The following is an 18,141-nucleotide window of genomic DNA, read 5'->3' as shown; positions in this document are numbered from 1 at the left end:
TGGTAACAAAAACAGTTGATCTCTCCCAACGGTTCCCCACAAAAAATGTTCAAATACTTAAGGATTTGCAATTAATATGTACTATAATGGAGGCTGCAAATGATACATTAAGTGGTCAGATATTCTTAGAACGCATCCTCAACAGCCAAGTCGGTTTTCTTCTTCCTTCATAAAAATCAAATGCCAATTATATTTTGATGGATTTTGTCCCAAATGAGCATTTAGTTATTAGGCATATTCAATTATTACTTGTCCCTTGAAATTAAACCTCGGAGGCAAATTAAACAAAGGGAAAGGTCACTACAGAATCCCTGGCCAGTTCTGCTGCATCTGGGTGATGATGTTCAAATGCCTGGTGAAGTGACCGTGGGCTGTGTGGCTAACAGGCCGGCCACTGCCACTGACGCTGCGCACCAGCCATCACCTGTGAGCCCCCGGCCACTGACACTGACACTGCGCACCAACCATCACCTGTGAGCCCCCGGCCACTGCCACTGCCACTGCACACCAACCATCACCTGTGAGCCCCTGGCCACTGACGCTGTGCACCAGCCATCACCTGCGAGCCCCCGGCCACTGCCACTGCCACTGCGCACCAACCATCACCTGTGAGCCCCCGGCCACTGCCACTGACACTGCGCACCAACCATCACCTGTGAGCCCCCGGCCACTGCCACTGACACTGCGCACCAACCATCACCTGTGAGCCCCTGGCCACTGCCACTGACACTGCGCACCAACCATCACCTGCGAGCCCCTGGCCACTGACGCTGTGCACCAGCCATCACCTGCGAGCCCCCGGCCACTGCCACTGCCACTGCGCACCAACCATCACCTGTGAGCCCCCGGCCACTGCCACTGCCACTGTGCACCAACCATCACCTGTGAGCCCCCGGCCACTGCCACTGACACTGCGCACCAGCCATCACCTGTGAGCCCCCCGCCACTGCCACTGACACTGCGCACCAGCCATCACCTGTGAGCCCGCCAGCCCACGGCCCACTGCTTACTCAACTGAAACAATAGCGAACAGGCTTGTCTGCTGGAGATAACACACAGATAGAAAGCCACACAAGTCAACACCTATTTTTATTTTCCAGGGAGTAAATACACTTGAAAAGCACAAACCGCCTATTTTTCCACTCAAACTAACTGATTTCTGGGTCAGCTGCCTGGGGAAGTGGAAAGCCTGGAGGATCGCGAGTCTAACAACTGTGTTGACACTTTCGCTCTGAAATAAAAGAGAACTTTAAAGCCATTTAAAAAATGAATTAAGCCTATTAAAAATTACATACAAACTAACAGTAAGCTGTGTATCTAGTAAATAAAGCCAGGCAGATGTCCTGTTAGACCTAAGAGAACAATTCCCATTACTCTACTCCTTTTTATTCCAATGGGCTAGCCCAGCCGTGGGCAAACTATGGCCCGCGGACCGTACCCTTTTATGTAATGATGCTTACTTTGAATTTATATTAGTTCACACAAACACTCCATCCATGCTTTTGTTCCGGCCCTCCGGTCCAGTTTAAGAACCCATTGTGGCCCTTGAGTCAAAAAGTTTGCCCACCCCTGGGCTAGCCAATCAGTTTCATCGTCCACAGGGAGAAATGGTAAATAAAATAGTAACTCATGGACTTCTGGATCAAATTTAAATATGATAATTACATGTAAGAATATTCATTAGCTTTAGAAGGAAGCAGTCAAATCCGTGTCCTCCTCAGCGCCACGCCTTGATCATATTGTTAAACTTGGGTTCCATGAATAGAGGACTATCTACCAAGATCTGATAGAATGAAGACAGATAAAAGACAGGCTAGTCACTCATCAGACTAAACGCACATCAAATCTCCAGAAAGCAAGCATTCCTTCCAAAATGGTAGATAGAAATAACCGTACTGAGTCAGTAAACAAATCCATTAACAGGCACACAATTGAGCAATAAAGTTTCTCCTATTGATAGTGTACACTTAAAAACTAAAAAATCAGAATAAAGTTGAAAGTATATTTCGATATGGAAGTACTGGTCCTGGCAAGGATCAAGTCATTAAAGAGACCAAGGAGAAAAACAGATACACTAATTATGTAAAACAGAGAAGGCCCTACAGTAACCTTACAAACAACAAGAACATGCCTCCATTTCAGGGGAAAAAAGGCCTTCGAAATACTGCTCTCTCTCCATTCCTATTCGCTGATATTTACATACGCATTTTAGGTAACTCAGCCAAGGCCAAAAGCAAGTATGTAAAAGAATCTTCATGTTTGTACCATGGAGTGGGCATTTCCAGCTATTTTAGCACATACCCCTTTGCCTTGCTACCTTTCTTTTTTCCAGGATAACTGGCCCCTTCATTATAAAAGAAAATGCAGACACAGGTTTAAAAAATGTATGTTGTGGGGACAGTTGACAGATTACTGCTCATGGAACTCAATTTTACAGCCCAGGACTGGCTCACAGACACCGGAGCTGACCAACCTTTCTGTCCTTCACACCCATCCCAGGTGACTTGCTCCAGCAGAAAGTTGATTTAAGCCTCATAATGATATCAGTTTTAAGCCATTATCTCTTTGATAAAGAAAAAATTGTATTGTCTTCCAACAAGACTGAATTCTCAAGCCCTTTTGGGCGAGGAGGCAGGGGAGACAAAACCAACTTCCCGATTCCCCCAAAGATGGCCGTGACACTGTGGCTTACTTCCCGCAGGCACCAACTCCAGAAATATTTCTATCTATGCGTATGCCCCTTGGACACACATAAAGACACCCTTTAGATGTTAAATACGCATCTTTCTAATGCCGCAGGGATTCATGGTCATGGCACACTGCTGGGCATATCAATCAGTGCCGGGCCGGTGAATTACCGACAGCGCCTGATATGTTACCGCAGCGCTTACACTGCACGCATCACCACATTCATTCCCTTCCCATTACACAGGAGCTTGTCCTGTCACTGCCCAATTGCCCTCTTTTGGACAGCTTAACTGATGTGCCACAACAATGGACCCAGTGAGCAGCTCAACAGCAGAGCAGCAGAGGGAAAGATGAGCGGTGACGCCCAAGTCCCGTGGGTGTGGCACAACAGCCGCAACAGTTTCCAACAATACACCCGAAGGGTCATTAATGCACGTTGTCACATTTTGCAAGTTCAAAAATGAGTTGGCCAATATGCCCTTTGTTTTCCCCTGGTATGGCTGTTACCAAATCTCCTAATTTGACAGCAAGGGAGATGTGAGCAGTCATGGCAGAAAGGGGAGGAGAGGCAAGAGAGTCAGAGAAAAGCCCTGGTCGTCACAGTAAAAACACCCCCACAAAAAAACAAAGCAATCCCCAGATGGAACAGAAATTGGGTGTGGCTGACTCCAGAGAGAAGATTCAAATGCAGACATGCCTCACTTCCACCTGACAGCAAAGGTTCTGACCAAAGCCAAGCCTGCTGCATGGATGACGGAGGTTCCCCATTCCAACACTCTTCAGAGGCAGCTGAATCCAAGGCACCGAAGGCTTTAGCTACCAGCCTTTACGGCGTATCTACCTGCATCCACATGGGGGTGAGCTGAGGGCCCAAAGACAGGGCAGCCCCCGCACAGAGCATGCCTGCTCTCCTCCTCTGGCCACACCGCACAGGTGCACTCACTGCACAGTTGCATTCACTGCACAATTGCATGCACCCACACCACACAGGTACACCCACACCACACAGGTGCACCCACACCACACAGGCACACCCGCACCACACAGGTGCACCCACACCACATAGGTGTACTCACACCACACAGGTGCACTCACCGCACAGTTGCACCCACACCGCACAGGTGCACCCACGCCACACAGGTGCACCCACGCCACACAGGTGCACTCACGCCGCACAGGTGCACCTACACCACACAGGTGCACTCACTGCACAGGTGCACCCACGCCACACAGGTGCACCCACGCCACACAGGTGCACTCACCACACAGGTGCACCCACACCACACAGGTGCACTACTGCACAGGTGCACCCACGCCACACAGGTGCACTCACTACACAGGTGCACTCACGCCGCACAGGTGCGCCCACACCACACAGGTGCACTCACGCCGCACAGGTGCACCTACACCACACAGGTGCACTCACTGCACAGGTGCACCCACGCCACACAGGTGCGCCCACACCACACAGGTGCACTCACGCCGCACAGGTGCGCCCACACCACACAGGTGCACTCACTGCACAGGTGCACCCACGCCACACAGGTGCACCCACGCCACACAGGTGCACTCACCACACAGGTGCACCCACACCACACAGGTGCACTACTGCACAGGTGCACCCACGCCACACAGGTGCACTCACTACACAGGTGCACTCACGCCGCACAGGTGCGCCCACACCACACAGGTGCACCCACGCCACACAGGTGCACCCACGCCACACAGGTGCACCCACGCCACACAGGTGCACTCACTGCACAGGTGCACCCACACTACACAGGTGCACCCACACCACACAGGTGCACCCACACCGCACAGGTGCACTCACTGCACAGGTGCACCCACACCACACAGGTGCACCCACACCGCACAGGTGCACTCACTGCACAGGTGCACCCACACCACACAGGTGCACCCACACCGCACAGGTGAAAGAGCTGCTTACACCAGGGGTGTCCTAAACACAGCGAGTGCTAGCTTCTGATGCCCAACACCCAGTGGAATAACATGTCAATGGCTTCTCAAAAGAAAAATTTTAAATCTATAAAATCTTATTATTTTTGAAAGAACCTCAGTTTTTGAAGAAGAGCTAGAGATATACATCCTATCTGATTGGATGAGTGTACTAAACTGCTCAAAAATCAACAGTCAGATGAAGGTAAAAAGATAGAAAAAAAGAGAGCAAAACCAACAAAAACCTTTCGTTTTTGTAATCACACAAAAATAAACTGGACTCTAACCCTAGATATTAGAAAGTGGAATTTATAAAGCAGGACTAAGATTTAAAACAGAACAAGTTACATGACATGAAATGCAGCTTAAAATGACTTAAAAATAACCTTCAAGAAAATTCATTTGTAATTCCAAACTGAAAACATTCAATCTGATAGAAATGCTGTCTGTGGGGGAGCACTGCATTCCCCTCCCTCAGGGACCGGCTGAGCCCTCGGCCACCTGGGTCCCACTGGCGCCAGCAGTGTGGGGACTCCTCCCAGGTCTGCAGGGCTTCCTGGACAGTTCTCCAGAGGCAGGCGGGGCCCAGAAGTTGGGCCCCGGCCTCGGCGTCCACACCCACCTTGCGAGAGGGGCTGCAGGGGCAGCGCGGGCTGGCCGGGCGGCAGTGACAGGAGGCCTTGGCGCTGCAGGGACAGGAGGTGCTGCTGCTGGAGCTGCTGCATCTGCAAGAGCTGCTGCTGGAAAGCCAGCTGCTGGGGAGCCACCTGCTGCTGCTGCAAGAGACCAGGCAGAGAGTGAGGCCACGAACAGGCCAGGTGAGACCGCCCCACACACCCATCCATGTCCAGGAGAGAAGGGGCGCTGGGTGAGGGGCGCTCTGTCAAGCTGTCCCCTGGTGTGAGAGGGACGCCCGCTCGCTCCCTCACCCAGCACGTGCTCTCCCTGGCTGTCAGCACCAGGACTCAGACCCCAGCAGGCCAGTGTGCAGGTACCCCAACTCCGGCCCCCGAGGGGCCACAGACAGCTGCCTCCCTCCCGCGCACGGGCGAGCTTTTAACTACTCTGTTTATCACTTCTGACATAAATAAATGAGAAAAAATCAGGCCTTTGAAGAAGAAAAACTTCATCTAATATTGTTAATTAGCCATGACAAACGATGAAATAACATTGTAAATCTTTCATAGAAACAGCCACTAGATTTTAATTACACACATTCATAATTTAGCAAACAACATCATACTCAACTGTGTTTCATACAGAGACACTGAGCTTCAGGCCTCCACTCCGCTGGAGGCTCAGAAACCCTCCCCGCTTCCCTCCCCGGCTTTGGGCTTGGAAAGAAGGGCTCTACCGTTTGACAAATATCTTTTTGTTGATTGGACAATGACAGGAGGAAAACTTTTGTTGTGTAAAACATCAATACATCATTCCTGTGTTTAGCAGGCCTTGCTCCAGCCAAAAAAATTAATGTAGATTTCCTCGGTAATTATCTGAGTGATAGAAAGATAATACAGTGCAGCAGAACAAAAATAGAGGGAAATTATCTCATATCCTTAATCTGTGAGGAATCAGATCGAGGTGGAGGTCTCAGCCACATCATGGCTCACAATTCGGAAGGGAAGTTAACTCTTCCCAAACTGTAGCTCCCAAAAAAGATCATTTAGGCAAAGAACAAGATCCGTTTTCCTAAGTCTAAGTATTAATGAAAGTATCAGGGAGACTGCAAGGAACAGGACTACACAACCCCGCCAGAGCTTCTGAGAGCTACACTTACAAACAACTGCATTCACTCAGCCTAATGCACGACCACGAGCCGATCCACCCATGAATGTGTGCGGATCAAGGCCTCCTTGATGCAGAGATGAAGAGAAGAGAGAAATGGTGGCTTCCTTTCGGCCTCCGCGTAGTTTATTTTACAGTAAAAAACCATCATTCTCATATTAGCAACCAATTTCAGACTTACTACCATGCCACTGAGAAAGTTAATTGAGTTTCACTCCAAAAAACAAATTCTATATCACTAACAACAAAAATTTAAATAAATTTAAATGAAAAGCCAGTGTTTTCATTTTAAGAACAGCATGCTTAAAATGATCCAATTGTTTTCACCCCTTCCCAAGTTATCACATTAATGTAAAACCCAATGATAGTTATATTCATGTCAAAATGATTTTTCTCTTCTTCAACAGATATTAATTCCCAGCGTTTTTAAAAAGGGGGGAAGGTAGACAAAATCCAACACTGATACCATAGAAGTTGGAGGATCTAACTCCTCTTGAAAAAGAAATAATGGGGGGTGGGTGTTGAAGTTTAGGGAGGGTGTTTCCTGTCTTACTGTAAATGAAATGTTTAAAGATGTTGTATTTATATAAAATGACTGATGGCTTTTCTGTTGTCACTGCAGCCATCCCTAGGAAAGCTCATGAAAGCTGTCCACGTTTGAAAAGCCAGGATATAAAAGTATACAAGGCCCATTGTCCAAAGAAAGAATTTAAAAGCAACACTCGTTGCCAAACTGCTCCCCACCCAGTTACCAAGCACAGGATACGAGCCCATTTGTTTACTTCTCACAATTGAACGCACACAAAAAAGGTCTCCGCGCAGTCCCCGCCACAGGTCAGCAGCCAGTGTTAAAAGGCTCAAATGCCCTGATAAACCTTGCATTTCGGATCCCCTCCCTGGAGCTGCAGTCAAAGGTCTGTTTTCCTTTCTTCGGCTCCTCCCTGCTGCCTAACATAAACTGTCATAGCTGCCTGGGACAAATGGCCCTTTTAAAACAATCAACTGAACCTGCCTCACCCACACAGGATGGGAACTTTGTTTGTGGCCTGACTTACTGTTAATGCTGCCTTCTACTATCCACACCCATTCTGTGAGCAGCGGCGTAAGGAGCCGGCTGCATGGGGCTGCATCTGTCTCCTAAGGAAGGTCTCGGGTCTCACTCAGTGTGGAGCCTCACTTGCTCAAGGAAACACCTTTGAGGCAACTTCAGGGAAAAAGCAAGTCAAGGTTCATTGTTCTGGCCAAAGATCGAGCGACTTGTAGCAAAGGTAATCAAAAAAGGGAAAAGGGAGGGAGGGGAGGAGGACCTGACAATTCAAAATTATGAGCCACTAATGACTGGGGATTCAGTGAATTAATATACTTGTTCCATCTGTCAACATCCAAGTTCAAACCTTGTTAAAGTCATAACCACTAGTCCACATCATGAAATTGATACCGTGTGACTCGGCCACCACCTGCATGCTAATTCAGGAGACACCTCAGGAAAGCGAGGGTCCTTCAGCCACGGTGACAGCACGTCCTGGCCACATCTCCTGGCGCTGGGAACATATCTTGGAATCCAAGACCTGCCCCTGGGTCTGTCCACCCTCGGGATGTTAAGGCAACGTTATCTCCTGTTGCCTGTGCCTTCAAAATGGAGGACAGAGTGCGACCACAGCAAACGTCATGTCCTGAAGATGCTAAAATGCTCCTGTAACGTCTCACCTCTTGGCTCAGGGACCAAGCATTCCTCTCCTCCCCCAACCCCCTCCCCACTCCCCCACTCCCCCACCAGCAGCATGTATGCAGGCCCGGATGGCCCTCTGACAGCAGCGATTTGGGAGAGTTAACTTTTATCCTTCCTTCTGCTGCACAACGTTCCCCTTCGCGTTTCTTTATCTGCCCTCGGAGCGCATCTGCTTTCATGTTCCCCCAGCATGCAGACGTGCATTTCAAACCATGTCTTGCAGACCAAGCAAGAGGTTAATCAGAAGTGGCAACGGAAGGAAAACACAGTCCCGGGTAACTGATAGGAATGGCCGTGGCAGCCCTTTCTTGTTTGTCTTCAAATCTAGAGTTAAAGATCTTTAAAAAACTAAATTTTGATGCCTTTGAAAAGAAAGAAGCACAAAATAACAACAGGGGGTTATAGCCTGTGAGCCACGGGGGAGAAACTCCATAATTCTCCTTCTCCCTTTTGAAGGCTGTTAGAAATCTGATTCAAAAAAGCAACAGCAGAAGGGAACCCTCTCGAGGCTGTAACCATTTCCTGTGATCATGCATAATGTGCTTCAAAAGTGGGTTTTTACCAATTCTGTTGATCAATTGCACCTCCTTCATATCCTCCTTTTCTCTGCTGTTTACATCTGATGTGACTCAATGACAAGCACTGGCTGAGGCTGTGAAACAGGCCTGTCATGTTGATTTATGGGCGCATCAAACCACAACTTGTCCAAACCGAAGCTCGCAGTTCATTAATTAGAGAGTTGTGACTTTGAAGTCAGCTTTCAGACTGTGGTTTTTAACATTTGGCTTAATTTATATGCTCTTGAATGTGGATCTCTAAGGAAAAAACTGAAATTCCCTTCTTGTCTTTGAACTTCTTCTGACCGCACAATAATCATTTCTTTGTCCGGAGTGATGCCTGCAATCCCAGAGTCATTAACGCGCATTGAACTGCCACTGATGAGTAAGCCCCGCTGAATTAGAAAAACAGCCAGCAAAACAAAGCTGAGCGCCTCCCGCACAGTGATATCTCACAATTACATGCCTTCCCTCCCTGTGCCATTTCCATTTTAATTACTGTTAGTCCTTTAGATTTACATTTTAGACACTTTTTAATCTGTTCCCTTTTCTATTACAGCAGGACCCGGTAGCACGCCACTGTACACAAATGTGTCAGCACTTTCATTAAAGCACCTCCTCCCTGCACCCCGAAACGGCCCCTACTCTACGGGGGTTGACATCCAGGCTACTGAAGAGGACTCCAGGGCGAAAACTTGACAGGGCATGGAAAATGCACCCACTTTGTGTTGAGAGGAACCCACAAAGGGAGAAGGGCCGGCTCATGCCCACTGTGTCAGATGAGTGTGTCCTGGCCTTCCCACCCAGGGGAGGGAGGAGTCACCTGGGAGACGGCTTCCCACCAAGGAGAGTGGCCGCCTGCTTAGGGCCAGCGCAGACCATTCACCTGGACTGTGAGCTGCTTCTCTGTCATTCCAAGGAGAAAACGCTCACGTGAAAAGCATGCCCGTCACTGTCGGAATACGAGGAGGTCAGCTACGTGGGGAGCTCTGGGATGGGTAGACAGAGTCCGTTTTAATGCGCACAGGCACAGGACATGCCCCCAGTGACTGAGCCTCACGCACGCGGCCACACAGAAGGTCCCCCAAACCTTCCCATTCCTGGAGGCAATACTGTCCTGGGCGGGGTGCCTCCTGCTATAACTCTGTGAACTTACAAAACACTGTGCACATGGCAGCTGCTGCGATACCCACTGTTTGCTGGGGAAACACACACAATCTGGGTAAGAGACTCCTCTAATGCTAGCTTGTGCCACTGCAGACTTGCTTTCAGCAGTTCTGATACGTACAACTCGCATGAAAAGTTAAACTGAGATTGTGGGATGGAGAATCTGGCTCTAACTTTTTTTTTTTTTTTGTAAATCCTCACCTGAGGATACTTTTTCCACTGATTTTTTTTTTTAGAGAGTAGGAGGGGAGGGGGAAGAAACATCCATGTGAGAGACACATCAATTGGTTGCCTCCTGCATGCACCCTACTGGGGATCAAACCTGCAACCCAGGTATGTGCACTTGACCAGGAGTCCATCCCGAGGCCCTTTCTTGTGCAGGCCGACGCTCTAACCATTGAGCCCCACCGGCCAGGGCTTGCTCGAACTTTCTGGTTATCCAACCTCAGCACACACCCAAGCTCTCTGAGCTGGATACAATAATCAAGTGTGTGTCCAAATCAAATTTTCCTGAAAGCACTTCACTTCCCCCAGGTCCATCTTGCAAAGGGGCCTGAAGGCTCTGCCCAGGATCCCCCGCCCAGTGCTCCCAGGAGGTACACCTGCACCAGGATTATAAAATACGTGTCAGCAAACAAATGGAACCCAGAAAAACCAGAGCGAAAACAGGACAATAACTCTCGGTCTGGAAGCTGAGAACGATAGAGTCAGCTCAGTTGTGCAATCATTTAAAAGATGAATGACAGTTTAATAGCCACTAGATAGTCCTCTGGGATCTGTGGTTTGAAAGTAAAATATGTATTGTCGGTACCTCTTTAGGCTGTTTTCCAGCATGTTGTTGTTGTAAAAGTTGAAGCTGCAACTGCTCCTGTTGTTTTTTATAAAACTCCTGAAGCTGCTGCTACAAAGAAAAGAGAGGAGGTGAGTCAGGGGCGGCGCCGCCACGGTCCCTCTTGGTGCCGTACACACACTGAGATGCGAGGAACAGCCTCCTTTTATCTGCAATGGCCTGACCTTTAGTTTGAAACTCGACAATAAATTTCAGCGCACACTGACTATTCTTGGCATTATTGTTTGAAAAGTAATCCCCCAAATGAACTGATGAAAAACATACCATTTTCCACACAAACTAATTAAAATAAGGCAAGGGATGACCTTTGATTGTACAACAAAGGCAAACGCCCTTGCTGCGAGTCTGGTGAATCTCTCCTGCGAAACAGGCCGCGCTTTCTCAGTGACGGGGCTGCGAGCGGGGCTGGCCCCGCGTGCGCACACGCGTCAGAGGGCGGCCAGCCTCCCGGACGCCTGCCCGGCCCACACCTGCGCGCAGCGCGGCCACCGCAGTACTCGGTCTCATCCTTTGCGTTCAGGGGTCCATGAAGTCTGAAGATTAGGTCTCCATGGTACAGTGGCAGCCAGGAATTCATTTCGGCATCAGCACAGGTGAAAGAATAAAGTCAACTGTGTACCTTACAATTAGCCAACCCCAAAATGGTCTTTGTGTCTGAAAGAAAAACTCTAAGCTTCCAGCTGAAATGGGACTGCGAGAGCTGCCCCATCCGCTGCTCCCAAGGCTCCGCTCTGCTTTGATTCCCACGTTTAGAAGCCCCGGGCTTACCAAATAAAAGACTGCAAAGCCACACGAGCCTGAAAGGTCTTATTTCTACCAAGTCCCATTACAGCCCTAATCTCAGTCCAGGGCTCTCCTGGCCAGACCTAGTGGCTGCGCAGGGGCTCTTTCGGGGATGCAGCCCACTGGTTCTTCAGGGCCCAGGGGCTGCCTGTGCTTCCCGGAGGAGCGCGGGACCAGGTGCGTGGGAGGGAGCAGAGGAGGGGTTACCTGCTGGAGCATGAGGGCCTGCTGCTGCTGCAGGAGCACCTGGAGCTGCTGGGGGCTCAGCACTTGCTGCTGCAGGATCTGCTGCATCTGCTGGGGGGTGATCACTTGAGGTGTCATCATAGCCACTGACACGGGCACCTGGAAGGTTAACACAGCGTGAGCAGGACCAGGGAACCACACGCACACAGCACCAGCCTTTCCAGGCTCAGCAGCGGCGGGCCGGGCTTCAAGAACGGACCGATTTCCCGCGCGGTGTGCTGATCCAGAAGGGATGCAGCAACAGATCCTATTGAATCTATTAGGAAGTTCATTTCAAGTAAAAAAAAACACACACACAAAAACAAAAGGAACCCCTGCAGCACTGACAGCTGTTCCAGGCAGTCTTGCAAGCAGACAAGGACTCAGGAAGATCTGGAGGTAGGTTAGAAGGGTCTCAATTTCTTGTTAAGAATGAGTTTCCCGTCACAATGAAGTTAACACAAACAAATTTTGTTTTAAAGAAGAAGGCAAATGGGAGCCAGTGCCTCCACAGCTGGAGCTCCCAGGAGCCGCCGCCTCTGTGGATCGCGATTTTAAGGACGATCAGATCAAGGAACGCTTGGCCTTGTGCATGGCTGACCCCTAGGCGCACCTCCTGCCCTCAGCACAGGCCTTCCTATGATGCCTTTCCCCTTCCTCGTTCCCCGCACACAGATGTCTCAATTCCTCCAGACTCTGTGTGATACCAGTCGAGCTGCTTCCCATGACATTTCAGTGACAAACAGCTCCAGTGATGAACTTGATAGCATTTCATATTTGCAACTGTTAACACGTTTCTGCACGGGCATCTCGGCAAGGAACCTGCACACTGTATCTGAAAGGATGATGTCTTGTTCAGATAAAACACTGACATTAAAATGACAGGCTGTCTTGGCCAAGGTTACACAAATTGTATTCAAGCGGATACCTAATGACAATGCTATGAATTCTGCAAGCTTTCGAGAATGTAATTTAGCTATTCAAAATAATCACTGCACTTGTGTCTAATTTGCAGACTACATGAGAACCATTTTGTCAGACCCCGTAATACAAGAAGACTGTTCCATGAAAAATCACCCCCAAATAAAAAAGATAAGGAAAGGAAAAAAAAAAACACAACAAAAAAGAAAAGACAAAACCTGTATGTCTCCTAACAGTAATATTTAAGCATCGTACTTTCCTTTAGTTTTTAATCAAACATGTGACAGCAAGAAGCAGTAAAGGATATACTTTGTTAAAAAGGATCTGCTGTCATCTCATGCATTACAATAAAAGGTAATAACATGTTTTGCACTTTGCCTGTGTGCCACTTAAAAAAAATCCGGCAGACAATAGCTGATCAGAAGATAAAAGAGTTTAAAAAATCTTTCAGGGCAGCAGTAAGCAAAAGCGAGAAATGCAGAATTAATTTTATGTAACATAATGTCTTAACATGCAGTTTATCTTGACTTTTTCACATGATTTGTCCTGTCATTTGCATAGCGAGCTCTCATTCCTAATTTCACAGTCATTATGCACTGATGTCCCGATTTCTCAGCATCACTAATTTTGATGAACTAAAAATGGTTCCTGAAGGTCAGATCCATGTACAGCAAACACCCTTCACTGCTGTCGCAGGCATGTTTCTGTGTGAGGATGTTTATGCGCAAGTTTCTCATTGTTTGGAAAACACTACCCAGAACATTTGAAAATTTTCACTAACCCAACTCCAGAAGGTCACCAGGAATCTTCCCATTGCCCGGCCTTTCAAATGTAGATGCAGATACATTGTAATTTAAAGCAGATGGGAATGTCTGAATTTTTTTACATGCAGAAAGGGACAGATGTATATGAGTGGTAAATTATCCTCTTAAAAAGACACCTGGAAGCACGAAATACCACAATGGTCCTCAGTGGACTCCCACTGAGGGCAGTGGTTCTCAACCTCCTGGCCCTTTAAATACAGTTCCTCCTGTTGTGACCCAACCACAAAATTATTTGTGTTGCTACTTCATAACTGTAATGTTGCTGCTGTTATGAATCATCATGTAAATATCTGATATGCAGGATGGTCTTAGGCGACCCCTGGGAAAGGGTCATTCGACAGCCAAAGGGGTCGCGACCCACAGGTTGAGAACCGCTGCTCTAGGGCCAACACCAAGAAAAATCCATCAACACACCTAGCCATCTAGACATTAATCCCAGTTACTCTACTTTGTGTTCATATAAGAAAAAGCATTTTGAAATTTTCAATATGTATCTGGGTGCCAATCACTATCTTGAGCTGTAAAGCTAACATATCACAATAGAAGTTTACTTTTCCTTGAGAGTTGCATCATCATACAGGGACACTTGATTAAGCAAACAAAAGAACCAAGTTTAAGGTTTCTTTTTTCCTCTGTGTTTCTTGGATGATGTACAATATAAATATCCTTGAGCCAAATTTCTGATGGTGATGAACAGGAAAATGGACAGGAATAGGGTGGTGTAAGATCTGAACTGGTGAGGAACACGAAGTTAACAGTGTTACAACAGAAATCATCATAGCAACAGCATCTGGGTTGGAATTTTTAAAACAACTGTGGACAGCCTATGCTAGGAAGACTGCAAGGGAACTTTGGGGGCTACTCTAAGTGCCCTCTGCCTTGATCGAGAGGTAGTCACAGGATGTATAAAATTATCAAAATTTTCCAACTGTGCAGGTAAAATGAGTGCATTTTATTTAGAGTATGTAAATCATACTTCAATAAAATCAATTTAAAAAGTTAAAAGAAGGCTGACATCTATAAAGATAATTTTGAAACCCTGACATACAGCCAATAATTTAACTCTTCCCATAGTTATTTATTCCATTTTTGTAGCTGTGTTACACAACAAACAAGGGAACATGGGTCTCTCCTTTTCCCCTTGGGGCATTCGATGGAGGTGCTGAAAGCAGCAGGCACAGCCCGAGGAAAAAGAGGGGGACGGTTCTGAATCATCACGAGGGGCTCTCACAGCCAATGGCCCTACCTCTGCTTTTATCTCTGAAACCACATCTAACACCAGTTAGCTCTGGGCCTCCGAAGTGGACTTGAGCTTATTTACAAATGTGTTAAAACTGAGATTTCCTTTCCCTAAAGTTCCAACATGTCATGAAATTGGTTATGGAAAGCTTTAGCAAGCATACCCAAATGGACAGAAAGCATTATGGGGTAGGAGGGGGGGGGGGTGGCACAGTTTAAGGCTTTAAATAGTTAAAAATTATAGCCTAGATATCCACTCCCTTAACTCCCAATGTCCAAGTTTTTCGTGCAGCCGTCCCTACGAACACCAGGAACCAAAGGGCACGAGCACCAGCGAGAGGCTGTTAGAGCCCGCACTTTATTGCCCATTACTACCGAGGTCATTAGCAGCAAGAGGGATTGCACCGTCTTAACCTATTGATCACTGTAACTACTATCATTTAATCCTGTGTTGAATGTCTGGAAAGCGGCTAAAGGCACACAAGAGAGAGTGCTTTAGCATTGAGAAATATGGTCAAAGCTCAGAAATTACACTGTGATTCATAAAACCTAGCTAGTGGTTTAAATCAATAGTATTTAAAACAGTCATGTGAGTTTTTAACTACAGTGTTCTAATATTTATGGGCCCCTCTTTGAGAGTATTCAGGCAAAACTAGAACTTTTGGCTCTTAATTCTATGCCATCCACTTACCCGCCTTGAGAAAAACACACAGTAATTTCTGATGTTTTTTTGTGTGTTAGAAGGCTCATGTCTTAACTGGGAGTTCAACCTATTTCTTGATTTCTTTCTCAAATGACAATTTAAATATAATGAAAAAAGATTATGTCTGCGATACTGTAACTACCTTAACTGTTTGAGTATCTAGAAATGAGTATGTTTTCTCAGTTAACAATGAATCATAGAAGGAAATTTATGAAGAACTAGAATGATTCTGTCTAGCTGCCTTCAGGGATCAGAAATGCAAATTAAACTTGTGGCAGACATTTAAAGAATGCTAGCATACAAAACCAAATTTCACACACACACACACACACACACACACACACACACACTCTGTGACACACTGTTGACTGATACCAACTGGGAGTGGCCGACCCCAGGTGTGCATAAACCTGCCCGAGTGGCAGAAACACAGCTGAGCTTGGGCCATGGGACGCTGCTAGTTTGGGCATGTTGCCACCTTAATGCCAGAAAGTGGCAAAACGTTGTCAGCACAAACAAGTGCTGCTAAAAGCCCCTCCACTGCGGTATACATGCTGCCTGATGCAGACCCTTTTACTTCACAATGACTATAGCGTCTGAACGCTAGAAGACCACTGAAATGACCAAAGGACTTGTCTGCATGCATGTAAGCATAACCAATGGACACAAGACACTGGGGGGGGGGGGGAGGAGAGAGGGGAGGCTGGGGGAAGGTCGGGGCGGGGGGAGACAAATGTACTACTCTTTGTAATATTTTTTAAGCAATAAAAATAAAATAAAATAAAATGGCTTGTATTACTGTTTTCTCTTATTCCTAAGGGGCATGGTATGTGATGGGAAGGGGAAAAAATCTTAAAGGCTAACAAATAAAAACACCCATAGAAACAATACTTATTTTTAATCTAGGAGACAATTGGAGGAATTGGGTGGGAGGGGAGAAGACACAACATAAATACTGAAAATCACACTTTATCGTTTTTTTTGCGTTCTCTTTAGTTTATACTCATTTATCTACAAGGAAATACTATCCAGTGTATACACAGAAATTGGTTCGTCAACTTCTCATAATTGCTATGTGTAGAAATAATAAAAATGAGAAGATAAAACATTTTAAGTACAATTATTTCAATTATCTGGATTAATAATTTAGAAACCATTTTTAATCTCTGGCCTTTTACCACACGTATGCCCCAGGAAACTGGAGTGCCATAGAGACCTCGGGTTGAGTTTGGATGTTAACTGACCAGGTTCGGCACTAGTTCATCAAATAACCAGAGCAAATCAAATTAAATTAGAAGGCTCCAGAATATCAAAACAAAACCAAAGAAAATGGCTCCGCTAAAAAAACAAAACAAAACACACACACACACGCACACACACGCGCGCACACACAGAACTATGTCAAATTTTACAAAGCCATACAGAATAGAAGCCTCTGTAGAGGAAACGCCACCACTGTCCTGAGAAAGACGACAGTTTTCATAATTAATAAGCCAATGACTACAACTGGCATACTGTCAAACAGAAAAGTTAGGAAGCTTCTATCCATTCCTCATGGTATCTAGAAAGAACACACACACACACACACACACACACACACACACACACAGATACCATGCTAGGTACCTGTATCACAGAGGAAAGAAAATACATTTCTGACATAATATTTCAGTCTTAAAAAAATAAAGCCTACTATTCATGTGGGAAGTATAATTCTGTTTCATTATAGAATTCTGCTTTTTGTATAACTCCTTTAGACTCAGCTACTTTGCCACAATACTGTAGGAAGCATGAAGGCAGGTAATGGTTGTTATATTAATGCAAAATCGGCTAAGCAGTGAGTCATTAGCATAACTGTTCTCTCAGTAACAATACAACTACCTATTAAAATTTTAGAAAAAAGGCCTCTTTAAAATGCAATTAGCATTTCATTTTTTTGCCATGTTGTTTATTGTAATCTATCAAGAAAGGCTATCTTTCTTTCAGAAAGGGTTGTGTGGCCGACTTGCCTGCCAATCAGGAGTTCTTCAGGTTATCAACCCTAAGGAGCAATCTCCAGCAAGGCTCTCCAGCTCTTCTTTTGTCTTTAGATTTAAAGAGGAGCAGAAATTCCTGTTTGTTTACAGCAGAGGAGTCAGTGGAACCTCCACGGCTGTCCTCTAACATCCCGTGCACACAAGGTTACTCAGTAAGTGCCAGCAGAATTGTCTTAGCTCCAATAAATATCAGCTTCATTTGCATAAAAATGTAAAGTTTACATAAATTAAATCACTTCTCCCATTAGCAATTGTTAAACATGAAAATAATCATCCAATAAGCACAGATGTTGCCAACCTAATATTATTATTATTTAAATCAAGAAAAATGAAGACTTTTTCTTCCCTCAATCTCTTCCTCCTGTAGGAGGGATGGAAAAATTTCAGTACACGTGAATTAAAGCTGCCATGACATTTTATATTAATAACAAAAATCATGTTTAAGTGCTGCAAATAGGAAGGGAGAAATATTCCAAAGTAGCTCAGAGAAGCACAGAAACGATTCTGTCCAGATTCTGAGGTCTGGAGGGGAAGAATGAGCTCTGGCTAAATAAGCCTCAATCCTCGCTGAGACACATACACGATCAGCATGAAGCCTGAGTTGTAGATATGGCTTACATCAAAGGGTACTATTAAATGCAGAAAAATAAAATGTGTATCTTTTGTCAATAAGAGATT

The 18,141-nt window shown here is 46.2% G+C and overlaps 1 protein-coding gene across 3 annotated transcripts in view; it reads right to left on the bottom strand.

The window, feature by feature from the left end:
• The window catches only part of FOXP1 (forkhead box P1), a 554,371-nt gene that overhangs the window by 77,496 nt on the left and 458,734 nt on the right, over positions 1-18,141 (bottom strand). For all 3 annotated transcript variants that reach the window (XM_081106428.1, XM_081106427.1, XM_081106429.1), the window contains 3 exons: positions 11,723-11,860; positions 10,694-10,783; positions 5,267-5,420 (listed from right to left, as the gene is read on the bottom strand). In XM_081106428.1, the coding sequence (XP_080962554.1) occupies positions 5,267-5,420; positions 10,694-10,783; positions 11,723-11,860 (382 nt within the window). The remainder of the gene's footprint in view (positions 1-5,266; positions 5,421-10,693; positions 10,784-11,722; positions 11,861-18,141) is intronic.

Source organism: Myotis nattereri (genome assembly GCF_964212035.1).
Source record: "Myotis nattereri genome assembly, chromosome: 14".
NCBI lineage: Eukaryota > Metazoa > Chordata > Mammalia > Chiroptera > Vespertilionidae > Myotis > Myotis nattereri.
This window is presented reverse-complemented; position numbering and strand designations above follow the sequence as displayed.